The sequence below is a fragment of the Cherax quadricarinatus genome, chromosome 15, assembly GCF_038502225.1.
Source record: "Cherax quadricarinatus isolate ZL_2023a chromosome 15, ASM3850222v1, whole genome shotgun sequence".
In the NCBI taxonomy this organism is placed as follows: Eukaryota; Metazoa; Arthropoda; class Malacostraca; order Decapoda; family Parastacidae; genus Cherax; species Cherax quadricarinatus.
Window position 1 is genome coordinate 31972659 of NC_091306.1, and position 15008 is coordinate 31987666.

General features: G+C 40.9%; 1 protein-coding gene across 1 annotated transcript in view; it reads right to left on the bottom strand.

Moving 5' to 3' along the window:
* The window catches only part of LOC128692178 (uncharacterized), a 64365-nt gene that overhangs the window by 26656 nt on the left and 22701 nt on the right, over positions 1-15008 (bottom strand). Inside the window, exon 3 of the mRNA XM_053781258.2 lies at positions 8274-8347. Coding sequence (XP_053637233.2) covers positions 8274-8347 — 74 coding nt within the window. The remainder of the gene's footprint in view (positions 1-8273; positions 8348-15008) is intronic.

Sequence of the window (15008 nt, forward strand, 5' to 3'; positions counted from 1 at the left end):
GGGTATAAGAATATCTATAAACTCAACAGGTCGTAGTGAACGACTGTCAGTGGATATATGGCTTTGTGGGGTACAAGAATATCTATAAACTCAACAGGTCGTAGTGAACGACTGTCAGTGGATATATGGCTTTGTGGGGTACAAGAATATCTATAAACTCAACAGGTCGTAGTGAACGACTGTCAGTGGATATATGGCTTTCTGGGGTATAAGAATATATATAAACTCAACAGGTCGTAGTGAACGACTGTCAGCGATATGGCTTTGTGGGGTACAAGAATATCTATAAACTCAACAGGTCGTAGTGAACGACTGTCAGTGGATATATGGCTTTGTGGGGTACAAGAATATCTATAAACTCAACAGGTCGTAGTGAACGACTGTCAGTGGATATATGGCTTTGTGGGGTACAAGAATATCTATAAACTCAACAGGTCGTAGTGAACGACTGTCAGTGGATATATGGCTTTGTGGGGTACAAGAATATCTATAAACTCAACAGGTCGTAGTGAACGACTGTCAGTGGATATATGGCTTTGTGGGGTACAAGAATATCTATAAACTCAACAGGTCGTAGTGAACGACTGTCAGTGGATATATGGCTTTCTGGGGTATAAGAATATATATAAACTCAACAGGTCGTAGTGAACGACTGTCAGCGATATGGCTTTGTGGGGTACAAGAATATCTATAAACTCAACAGGTCGTAGTGAACGACTGTCAGTGGATATATGGCTTTGTGGGGTACAAGAATATCTATAAACTCAACAGGTCGTAGTGAACGACTGTCAGTGGATATATGGCTTTGTGGGGTACAAGAATATCTATAAACTCAACAGGTCGTAGTGAACGACTGTCAGTGGATATATGGCTTTGTGGGGTACAAGAATATCTATAAACTCAACAGGTCGTAGTGAACGACTGTCAGTGGATATATGGCTTTGTGGGGTACAAGAATATCTATAAACTCAACAGGTCGTAGTGAACGACTGTCAGTGGATATATGGCTTTGTGGCGTACAAGAATATCTATAAACTAAACAGGTTGTAGTGAACGACTGTCAGTGGATATATGGCTTTGTGGGGTACAAGAATATCTATAAACTCAACAGGTCGTAGTGAACGACTGTCAGTGGATATATGGCTTTGTGGGGTACAAGAATATATATAAACTCAACAGGTCGTAGTGAACGACTGTCAGTGGATATATGGCTTTGAGGGGTACAAGAATATCTATAAACTCAACAGGTCGTAGTGAACGACTGTCAGTGGATATATGACTTTGTGGGATACAAGAATATCTATAAAGTCAACAGGTCGTAGTGAACGACTGTCAGTGGATATATGGCTTTGTGGGGTATAAGAATATCTATAAACTCAACAGGTCGTAGTGAACGACTGTCAGTGGATATATGGCTTTGTGGGGTACAAGAATATCTATAAACTCAACAGGTCGTAGTGAACGACTGTCAGTGGATATATGGCTTTGTGGGGAACAAGAATATCTATAAACTCAACAGGTCGTAGTGAACGACTGTCAGTGGATATATGGCTTTGTGGGGTACAATAATATCTATAAACTCAACAGGTCGTAGTGAACGACTGTCAGTGGATATATGGCTTTGTGGGGTACAAGAATATCTATAAACTCAACAGGTCGTAGTGAACGACTGTCAGTGGGTATATGGCTTTGTGGGGTACAAGAATATCTATAAACTCAACAGGTCGTAGTGAACGACTGTCAGTGGATACATGGCTTTGTGGGGTACAAGAATATCTATAAACTCAACAGGTCGTAGTGAACGACTGTCAGTAGATATATGGCTTTGTGGGGTACAAGAATATCTATAAACTCAACAGGTCGTAGTGAACGACTGTCAGTGGATATATGGCTTTTTGGGGTATAAGAATATATATAAACTCAACAGGTCGTAGTGAACGACTGTCAGTGGCTATATGGCTTTGTGGGGTACAAGAATATCTATAAACTCAACAGGTCGTAGTGAACGACTGTCAGTGGATATATGGCATTGTGGGGTACAAGAATATCTATAAACTCAACAGGTCGTAGTGAACGACTGTCAGTGCATATATGGCTTTGTGGGGTACAAGAATATCTATAAACTCAACAGGTCGTAGTGAACGACTGTCAGTGGATATATGGCTTTGTGGGGTACAAGAATATCTATAAACTCAACAGGTCGTAGTGAACGACTGTCAGTGGATATATGGCTTTGTGGGGTACAAGAATATCTATAAACTCAACAGGTCGTAGTGAACGACTGTCAGTGGATATATGGCTTTGTGGGGTACAAGAATATCTATAAACTCAACAGGTCGTAGTGAACGACTGTCAGTGGATATATGGCTTTGTGGGGTACAAGAATATCTATAAACTCAACAGGTCGTAGTGAACGACTGTCAGTGGATATATGGCTTTGTGGGGTACAAGAATATCTATAAACTCAACAGGTCGTAGTGAACGACTGTCAGTGGATATATGGCTTTGTGGGGTACAAGAATATATATAAACTCAACAGGTCGTAGTGAACAACTGTCAGTGGATATATGGCTTTGTGGGGTATAAGAATATCTATAAACTCAACAGGTCGTAGTGAACGACTGTCAGTGGATATATGGCTTTGTGGGGTACAAGAATATATATAAACTCAACAGGTCGTAGTGAACGACTGTCAGTGGATATATGGCTTTGTGGGGTATAAGAATATCTATAAACTCAACAGGTCGTAGTGAACGACTGTCAGTGGATATATGGCTTTGTGGGGTATAAGAATATCTATAAACTCAACAGGTCGTAGTGAACGACTGTCAGTGGATATATGGCTTTGTGGGGTATAAGAATATCTATAAACTCAACAGGTCGTAGTGAACGACTGTCAGTGGATATATGGCTTTGTGGGGTATAAGAATATCTATAAACTCAACAGGTCGTAGTGAACGACTGTCAGTGGATATATGGCTTTGTGGGGTACAAGAATATCTATAAACTCAACAGGTCGTAGTGAACGACTGTCAGTGGATATATGGCTTTGTGGGGTACAAGAATATCTATAAACTCAACAGGTCGTAGTGAACGACTGTCAGTGGATATATGGCTTTGTGGGGTACAAGAATATCTATAAACTCAACAGGTCGTAGTGAACGACTGTCAGTGGATATATGGCTTTGTGGGGTACAAGAATATCTATAAACTCAACAGGTCGTAGTGAACGACTGTCAGTGGATATATGGCTTTGTGGGGTATAAGAATATCTATAAACTCAACAGGTCGTAGTGAACGACTGTCAGTGGATATATGGCTTTGTGGGGTACAAGAATATCTATAAACTCAACAGGTCGTAGTGAACGACTGTCAGTGGATATATGGCTTTGTGGGGTACAAGAATATCTATAAACTCAACAGGTCGTAGTGAACAACTGTCAGTGGATATATGGCTTTGTGGGGTATAAGAATATCTATAAACTCAACAGGTCGTAGTGAACGACTGTCAGTGGATATATGGCTTTGTGGGGTACAAGAATATCTATAAACTCAACAGGTCGTAGTGAACGACTGTCAGTGGATATATGGCTTTGTGGGGTACAAGAATATCTATAAACTCAACAGGTCGTAGTGAACGACTGTCAGTGGATATATGGCTTTGAGGGGTACAAGAATATCTATAAACTCAACAGGTCGTAGTGAACGACTGTCAGTGGATATATGGCTTTGAGGGGTACAAGAATAGATAAACTTTTGAAACTTGTGTGGCTGTGGGAAGAGGCAGTAGGATCACGCATGTAGATGGCAGCTAGCACAGACAAGTCATGTTTTTGTAAATTAAGACATAATACAGCAGATTCATGCCTGTCGTGCATTATACATCATATATTAGTAATATATGCATATAGTTTATCATATGCTATACAACAGTGGTACAAGAATATAATGTAAGTATACCATACAGTAGTGATACATGCAAGCGGTGTATCATACATTAAACAGTAGTGACACATGCAGTGTATCATACATTAAACAGTAGTGACACATGCAGTGTATCATACATTATAGAGTAGTGATACATGGAGTGCATCATATATCATACATTATGGAGTAGTGATACATGTACTGTGTCATAAATCTTACAGTTTTCTACCTGTGTATAGTACATCAGACAGTGGCGGAAGATGCATGTTGTATCATACATTATACAACTGTAAAACATACATACCGTGCATTATACATCATACAGCAGTGATAAATGTATATAGTGTAACATACATAAGTGATACACACGTGTGGTGTATCATACAAGCAGTAAATACATGCATGTAGTGTATAATACGGCAATCTACGTAATGTATTATGTATCAAAAAGCAGCGATACATAAGTGTAGTTTAACATACAGCAGACACATGCATGTAGTGCATCATGCATCATTCAGCAGATACATGTAGCGTACATTGCATCATACAGCAGACACATACATACATTTGGTGTATCACATGCCGTACAGTAGAGACATATTTACGTATTGCATAATCAACATTTCACCTTATTTATTTTCATTTGAACCACGGGAAAACTTTCATGATTCAAGACAAATATATTTACGTCCACTCGTAATTCCTCGAGAAAGGATAATATCACTCACACATTCGACCTTGACAAGCAAACACCGAGTTACTAGGCAGTGGCAGCTACTTCAGTCATATGCTCGTATGCTCCACTTCAATTTTGTCTTATTTCTTGTGCACGCTGAGAACTAGCATAGCAATATACTTAGGTGAGACGTATGGGCCAGACTCTTTACACCTACTGCCCCTGTTCACCTGGCAGGAAGTAGATACCTAAGCGTTAGTTGTAGTGGGTGGCATACCCAGAAGAACTAGCAGAAATGTGCCATACTGTGCTTTCTTGGGCTATCCTGGGTTGTCAGAATACAAGATCAACTAAAAGTAAGTATTCATCTTCCATTGGTCTCAGGTGCTTATTGTCCCACTTGGAGCCAAGACTGGTTGGCTAACTGGGTTTAAAGTCAATCGACCTGTTCACCACCAATCGAAAATAATTTATTCCACATATGGGCTGATTGGGGTTAAAGTAAACTAAGTGTATATGAACTGAGATACATACTTCTCCATGTGTATATACACAGTTGCTCTCAGTGTATACACATCAAGAGAAACACTCATCAAAATATATACAAAAAGTTGGAGCCCCAAATTTCTGCCTAATCATGCTTAAGTCAAATTATTTTAAAATGCTAATCTTTTTTACACATATGCAAATTTTGCTCTTTGTAATGATAGCCCAGCTTACATCTATATTTATCTAATATGTTAAGTTTAACATTTAACATTTGCACTGCCACATGATACTGTTGTGAGTTGAGTCGAGGAGAGAAATGTAGGGTAGCTGCAAGCTTCAATGTTGCATGTGTTGTTTTCAAAATTCAACTCCTCGTAAGATGTATATACCAGTGTATATACCAGTGTATATACCAGTGTATATACCAGTGTATATACACAGTGTATATACCTGAGTCTCTATCATCGACATTAAAGTATTCCTGACTGGTGGTGTAAATGTAAATAAGACTCACAATATTACATATCACTGTGAAGACTTTTCGCCCACCATGGTCTTCATCAAGTTATCTTCTGAAATGGACGAAACGTCTTCACAATAGAATGCCATAAGGCAAATTATATTTTATTTACACACTGTCGATATTCCCTTTCATTATATCACCACTGACTTGTGTACAGGTGAGAGGCAGCCTAGACGCTCCTCGTACACTTACTCTTGTTGACATTTTAAGAACTATTCGAGTGTTTGGCAGATATTCGTGGTGTATATATACAAGTACAAGATATTCGTGGTGTATATATACAAGTACAAGATATTCGTGGTGTATATATACAAGTACAAGATATTCGTGGTGTATATATACAAGTACAAGATATTCGTGGTGTATATATACAAGTACAAGATATTCGTGGTGTATATATACAAGTATAAGATATTCGTGGTGTATATATACAAGTACAAGATATTCGTGGTGTATATATACAAGTACAAGATATTCGTGGTGTATATATACAAGTACAAGATATTCGTGGTGTATATATACAAGTACAAGATAGGTACCCACGGACTTTCTTTAAATAATTTAAAAAATAAAACCCACGAGAGTCGGTGATAATTAGATCTATATCGTGACTCACTCGTCGTGTTGGGGTGTCAGACCACAAGGAGGGACACCGGACACCGGACACTAGACACCGGACACCGGACACCGGACACTAGACACCGGACACCGGACACCGGACACCGGACACCGGACACTAGACACCGGACACCGGACACTAGACACCGGACACCGGACACCGGACACTAGACACCGGACACCGGACACCGGACACTAGACACCGGACACCGGACACTAGACACCGGACATCGGACACCGGACACCGGACACTAGACACCGGACACCGGACACCGGACACTAGACACCGGACACCGGACACCGGACACCGGACACTAGACACCGGACACCGGACACCGGACACTAGACACCGGACACCGGACACCGGACACCGGACACCGGACACTAGACACCGGACACCGGACACCGGACACTAGACACCGGACACCGGACACTAGACACCGGACACTAGACACCGGACACCGGACACCGGACACTAGACACCGGACACCGGACACTAGACACCGGACACCGGACACTAGACACTGGACACCGGACACCGGACACTAGACACCGGACACCGGACACTAGACACCGGACACCGGACACTAGACACCGGACACCGGACACCGGACACCAGACACCGGACACCAGACACTAGACACCGGACACTGGACACTAGACACTGGACACCGGACACTAGACACCGGACACCGGACACCAGACACTAGACACCAGACACCGGACACTAGACACCGGACACCAGACACTAGACACCGGACACCGGACACTAGACACCGGACACCGGACACCAGACACTAGACACCGGACACCGGACACTGGACACCGGACACTGGACACCGGACACCGGACACTAGACACCGGACACCGGACACTAGACACCGGACACCGGACACCAGACACTAGACACCGGACACCGGACACTGGACACCGGACACTGGACACCGGACACCAGACACCGGACACCGGACACCAGACACCGGACACTGAACACCGGACACTGGACACCAGACTCCGGACACTGGACACCAGACACCGGGCACTGGACACCAGACACCGGACACCGGACACCGGACACCAGACACCGGACACTGGACACCAGACACCGGACACCAGACACTGGACACCGGACACCAGACACCGGGCACTGGACACCAGACACCGGACACCGGACACTGGACACCAGACACCGGAGACCGGACACTGGACACCGGACACTGGACACCGGACACCGGACACCAGACACTGGACACCGGACACCAGACACCGGGCACTGGACACCAGACACCGGACACCGGACACTGGACACCAGACACTGGACACCGGACACCGGACACCGGACACTGGACACCGGATACCGGACACTGGACACTGGACACCGGACACTGGACACCGGACACCGGACACTGGACACCGGACACTGTACACCGGACACCGGACACCGGACACCGGACACTGGACACTGGACACCAGACACTGGACACCGGACACCGGACACCGGACACTGGACACCGGACACCGGACACTGGACACTGGACACCGGACACTGGACACCGGACACCGGACACCGGACACTGGACACCGGACACTGGACACCGGACACTGGACACCGGACACTGGACACCGGACACCGGACACCGGACCATTTAGTACAATATTTATGCGGTTAGTTTTAAAGTTATTTAAGTGAAATTTACTTAGAATGCGGGGATCGGAAAGCACTAAATCCGTAGGAATCATATAGCGCACGGGAAATGGCAGGCAGCCAAGTTCGATCCAAGGAAGGGAGGTCCACTTCTTTGGATCAAGGCCCTTTCACCGTCATCAAAGGGTCTGGATAGATGTGTTTGAACTGAGGTACGAGTTGATTGATGTAAGAAATGACGTTGGTCCTCATGGTAGGGGTGAGTAAAAAATAAACAGCTAACTTGCGCTTCTGGATACAATGATCAGTGTAAGACAATGTAAGCATGGGTGAGGGTGAGGGTGTGTGTGGGTAAGGGAGAGCGTGGGTGTTGGCATGAGAGTGGAGGTACTCACCTGATAACCTGAAGACCATACCCAACTGCCGTCGTCGTTCTGAGAGCCGCCCACCCACAAGTACTCAGGAGGATCTGTGGAGACAAAAAGCATCACAGCTTTCCACAGTATATAAATATAGAGGTGCATTTTTAAATTAGGGAAAAACGCTATGCCCGTAGGCTCCTATAACTATACACTGATGGATCTAAACAGGAGTCTTCTGGCAGGGCTGCATCTGCTCTTGTTGCCACCTCCCTAGTTAAGAACGATAATAAAATTATTGGGTTAGGCATAAGGATTAACAACCGGGCGTCTACACTGCAAACTGAATTGTTTGCAATCCTAATGGCGCTAAAGCTAATCTATGACACTGAGCTTGACTCTATCAACATTACTGATTCTATGTCATCATTGAAGGCTCTTAACTCATATAATGGCTCCAACAACATGCTCATTGGAGAAGCCAGGTATAGATACTAAAAAATGAAGGACAAAGGAATTAATGTACAATTGCTATAGATCCCATCACACATTGGATTACTCCTTCATGATAAAGTTGATATGTTAGCCAAGAAGAGTACCCAGAAGGAGAATGTAGAATATAACTTTGGTATAACTGTGTCTAGCATTAGGAATAATATCAGGAGAGAAGTAAATAATGAAGATGATTGTTATAGGAATGCAGTTAGAAGCCTGAGTAGATCTATAACCCACTATGATAACATGAACGTAGATAAGTATGTTTATGGAGCAACTTGCAATGTGAACAGACTGACTGATGTTGTAGTGGCCAGGCTTAGGCTTGGTTACAAGTACTTCTGGCAGTTTGGGAGACACACAGATGATGATCAAACTAAATGTAAATTATGTGATCAGGCATATGGTCACTCTCTTGAACACTATGTGCTTAATTGTCCACTTATTGAGGAATACAGAGACAGACAGTATAATAACCTATGTGACATGTCAAGATATCTTATTAATGAAAATAAGATACCAGATATACTAAGCAAATTTTCTAAATTGGCATGTAACATAAGTGATCTTTAGATATGCAGATAAATAAAAAACCTTTTGAGGCCTAGTTCCTAGGCCTTTTGTGTATCTATATGGTCTCGCGCTACCGTCCACAGGATGGATATGGGGTGCACAATAAACTAGCCACTTCAGTGGCAAAAATCTAAAAATCTAATCTATAACTCTTTGAAAATGGGAGGTATTCAAATTCGAGTCAAGGGAAGGAAGGATAACTCCAGTCCTAGGTTAGAGAGAGCTTCATCTCATTATACACTCAGAGCTTAATTCCTATCATAGGGATTAAAGATTTCTGGATTGTTAGCGAAACCTAAGGCCAAGTTAAGGTGAATGTTGTATGAAATCACTGACAGGCGTGTATTACAAATAAGTGCAACCGAACCAAACCTATCAGTTAGGATACTCTTAGAGCATCCTCCTAGAGGGCAGCTCTCTCTCTCTCTCTGTATATATATATATATATATATATATATATATATATATATATATATATATATATATATATATATATATATATATATATATATATATATATATGTCGTGCCGAATAGGCAGAACTTGCGATCTTGGCTTAAATAGCAACGCTCATCTTGCCATATAGGACAAGTGAAAATTTGTGTATGCAATAATTTCACCAAAATCATTCTGAACCTAACGAAAAAAATATATTTGATTGTGTTTGTTTAGTACTAAATTATTGTAAATGTATTTAAAATATATTTAGTTGGGTTAGGCTAAAATAAATTGTTCTTGTTATAATAAGGTTAGGTAAGTTTTCTAAGATTCTTTTGGAGCAAAATTAAAAAGTTTTACATTAACATTAATGAAAAAAATATATCTTTAAACGCATAAGAGAAAATTTTAGAAAGGACTTAATTTTAAATGAGTTCTTGCTAATTGACCAGTTTTACATATTCGGCACGACATATATATATATATATATATATATATATATATATATATATATATATATATATATATATATATATATATATATATATATATATATATATATATACGCAAAACAACCACTGTAAAAGAATAGAGAAATTCCAAGCGCTTTCGTGACTACTCACATTATCAAGGAACAATAAAAGTAACGCATCAAAGGAAGGCATATAAAGGGTCTAGCTCACACCTCACTATCGCATCCCACAACAAAGCAACACCTAATGCATGACTCATAAGGAAGGGAACACTGCAGTAGGCCCGCTGGTCCAACTAGGCAGGTCCTTCACACATCCCACAAACAAACTATTCTACCCAAGAATTAAGAATTTTAAAATTTATTATTTGTCCAATGTATTATTAAATTCTTCCCAAATTCTATTAATTATAAATGGATCTAATTTATATAAACCAAAGGAAATATTCATATTATTATCAAAATTGCTTTTTATGAAACAAGATTCAATTATATTCCTGTCGACCATGGACTTGCTTAATACAACTTTCTCAACTTTTTGAAAATCAATTGGATGGTTAAAAATCTCTCACATGAATAAATAGAGCATTAGAATCTTGTCCAGTTCTAATGCTATGTTTATGTTGTTTTAATCTTAGTTCGAGATTTTTACCAGTTTGACCGTAATAAACTTTATCGCAAATTTTACAAGAAATCTTATAGACACATCCGTCAGCATTTTGGGGGGAATTCTTTATCAAAAGTTTTTTTACTGTATCAAGATTTTTAAACACAACTTTGATATTAAAAGTCTTAAGAAGAGAAGGCATATCAACCAAGTTTTCATGGTAAGGGAGAACCAACATATTTTTAGTTGAATAAGGCTGGTTGTCCCTTTTTGGATTGTAAAAAGTATTTCTAGAAATTTTAAAAGATTTATCAATTACGTTTCTTGGGTATTTCAGATCATTAGCTATTTCATAAATTTTGGATATTTCCTCATCTATGAACTCAGGACTACAAATACGTAAAGTTCTCAAAAACATTGATGAGAAAACAGACAGTTTAACTCTATCTTGATGTGAAGAATAATAGTGGACATAGGAACAGTTATTTGTAGGTTTTCTGTAAATTTTAAATTTTAAGTCATTGTTACCCTTAATAATTACAACATCTAGAAAAGGCAATGAGTTATTTTCCTCAAACTCAACAGTAAAGTTTATAGAATGGGCTAAGCTATTTAATTTACCAAGGAAATGGTGTATATTTACATTCTTGGGCATAAGACACAAAATATCATCAACATATCTGAACTATTTAGCTCTATTGTTCCTTGATAATGTGAGTAGTCACGAAAGCGCTTGGAATTTCTCTATTCTTTCACAGTGGTTGTTTTGCATATTCTGAAATCGCCTGTTTACTGTGATCTTATTGCACATATATATATATATATATATATATATATATATATATATATATATATATATATATATATATGTATATATGTATATATGTATATATGTCGTGCCGAATAGGCAGAACTTGCGATCTTGGCTTAAATAGCAACGCTCATCTTGCCATATAGGACAATTGAAAATTTGTGTATGCAATAATTTCGCCAAAATCATTCTGAACCTAACGAAAAAAATATATTTCACTGTGTTTGTTTAGTATTAAATTATTGTAAACAAATCTAAAATATATTTAGTTGGGTTAGGCTAAAATAAATTGCGCTTGTTATAATAAGGTTAGGTAAGTTTTCTAAGTTCCTTTTGGTGCAAAATTATAATTTTTACATCAACATTAATGAAAAAAATATATCTTTAAACGTATAAGAGAAAATTTTAGAAAGGACTTAATTTTAAATGAGTTCTTGCTAATTGACCAGTTTTACATATTCGGCACGACATATATATATATATACATATATATATATATATATATATATATATATATATATATATATATATATATATATATATATATATATATATATATCCAGGTCTCTTTGAAGGCCTGCCTGATCCTCATCTGATTTAATTCTCCTCATTAACTTCACATCATCTGCGAACAGGGACACCTCTGAGTTTATCCCTTCCATCATGTCATTCACATATACCAAAAATAGCACTGGTCCTAGGTCCGACCCCTGTGGGACCCCGCTCGTCACAGGTGCCCACTGTAATACCTCGTCACGTACCATGACTCGTTGTTGCCTCCCTGTCAGGCATTCTCTGATCCACTGAAGTGCCCTTCTCGTTATACGCGCCTGATCCTCTAGTTTCTGCACTAATCTCTTGTGAGGAACTGTGTCGAAGGCCTTCTTGCAGTCCAAGAAGATGCAATCAACATAAAGAGTCTTCATCTTTGATATAGCTGCATATTTTATATACAAAGTCCTACAAAATATCAAGCAAGTAAAGTAACATCATAATAACTCTAGGGCCTCACTGTCATATGTCAATGCCATCCTCGTGTGTTATGACACTACCAATCCCAGTGTCATAACACTCCATCATCGTGTCGATTGACATTTCCTTGTCACTGTGCTCTCAGACACACCGTCTCCATGGTATCCACGACACTTGACACACCTTCTGCAGGTGTCCACTCTGTGAAGCAGTCTGGTGAACACTCTCAAAGGCCAGTAGAAGTACGCCATGCGGCAGTCTGGTGAACACTCGCAGTAAGGCCTAGATGTCACCAGCAGATTTATTCCATGAGAGTCTGGTGAACACTGTGAAAGGCCAGTCACCAGCAGGTGTAGAGTCTGGTGAATACTGTCAAAGGCCAGTCACCAGCAGGTGTAGAGTCTGGTGAATACTGTCAAAGGCCAGTCACCTGCAGGTGTAGAGTCTGGTGAATACTGTCAATCAGGCCGGGTCAGCAGTCCCCACATTGGGTTTGATGACATATACTCCATGGTACTGCCGGCCGGCAGGTTAACTACTGAACCACCAATTTGGTAGGAGGCCAAAACACCCTCACCACAAGCTAAACAACACACGAAAATATTATTCCAAAATTTCTTTCATTTATTGCATAAAAACATGTACCGGACAGTTATCACCGATAAGATCACCATCCCTGACAGAATCATTCCAGATGATCATCCTCCCGGACAGGCCCCCATATATTACAAGACTAGTTTAAACATAAAATACCATTACCTCTACACAGGCAGTGTATTTTTGTTTCATTAGCCTGTTACTAGTGTTGTAATATAGGAGAGTTTGGGATTACAAACAAACACTACAATTTATAATCTTTACTATAAATATACTTTTTATAAAAACATAATGAGTCTTTATCTTTGATATAGCTACATATTTTATATACAAAATCCTACAAAATATCAAGTAAGTAAAGTAATATCATAAAAACCCTAGTGCCTCAGTGTCAAATATCACTGCCATCCTCGGGTGTCTTACGACACTACCAATTCCAGTGTCATAACACTCCATCATAGTGTCAATTGACACTTCCTTGTAACCGTGCTCTCAGACACACCGTCTCCGTGGATTATCCACAACACTTGACACACGGTCTCTGTGGTATCCACGACACTGCCTTATCACCAGTGTCATGACAATTAGTCTCTAAGGAAGCCTTTTCATAGCATCATTTTCATGACCCTTTCTAACTTGTGTGTCGTGTTACCTGACACTCACCGGGTTACCACACCCTGAACTTTGCTGAATATTTGTGTGTCATTGAGTCACCTGACACTCTCAGCGGGTTACCACACCCTGACTTTCCTCAATACTTCTGTATCCATGTCACCTAACACACAACGCTCACCGGGTGCAACACCCTGGCTTTCCACAATACTTCCGTCTGTGTCACCTGACACAATGCTCACAGGGTACAACACACACCCTGGCTTTCCCTGTGTCTGTGTCCTCTGACACAGAGAGAGACCCACAGGTCCCTGAAGTCTGCTACAGAAGCCTAAGTCAGCAGGTGTCCACTCCATGAAGCAGTCTGGTGAACACTCTCAAAGGCCAGTAGAAGTACGCCGTGAGGCAGTCTGGTGAACACTCGCAGGAAGGCCTAGATGTCACCAACTGGTGTATTCTGTGAGAGTCTGATGAACAATGTTAAAGGTCAGTCACCAGCAAGTGTAGAGTCTGGTGAATACTGTCAATCAGGCTGGCTCAGCAGTCCCCACACTGAGTATGATGATGTACCCTGTGGTACTGCCGGCCGGCAGGTTAACTACTTAAGCACCAGTTTGTTAGAAGGCCACAACAGTCTCGTATGTCATACATTAGAAAGGAAGTATGCTAGACATGAGGAGGTCAATGACATCATAAAGAGAAGTCTTGCCACAGCCCTGTTGCCCAGCTCTACAGGAACCCTAAGTATGGAAGTCCGACGGAAGTCAAAAGCGTCCAGATGGAGCCACTATGCTAACCTGGAAGGATGGTAAGCAGATTTGCCTGGGACTACACCTGTGCTGCCATGATGGTGGACACCTACTTGCCATACTCTGAAGTTGAAAGAGGTGGAGCTGCCAGTTACAGGGAGACCCAGAAGTTCTGCATATAAACCTACCCCCTTGCTATAACTTCATCCCAGTAGGGTTGGAGACCCTTGTAGCATGGAGCAAGTGTGCTCTAAAGTTCCTCAGAGAGCTAGGTGAAAAGCTCATCACAGAAACTAAGGATCACAGAGCAGCCGCCAGCTTCATCCAGCTCCCCAGTGAGCTGGATGAAGTGTTTGAGATGTAGGCTCTGAGATGTTGTTTAAGTTGTTCTCATTTCTATTGTATCTTTGTTAATGTATTTTGTTTATAAATAAAGTTTACGTAG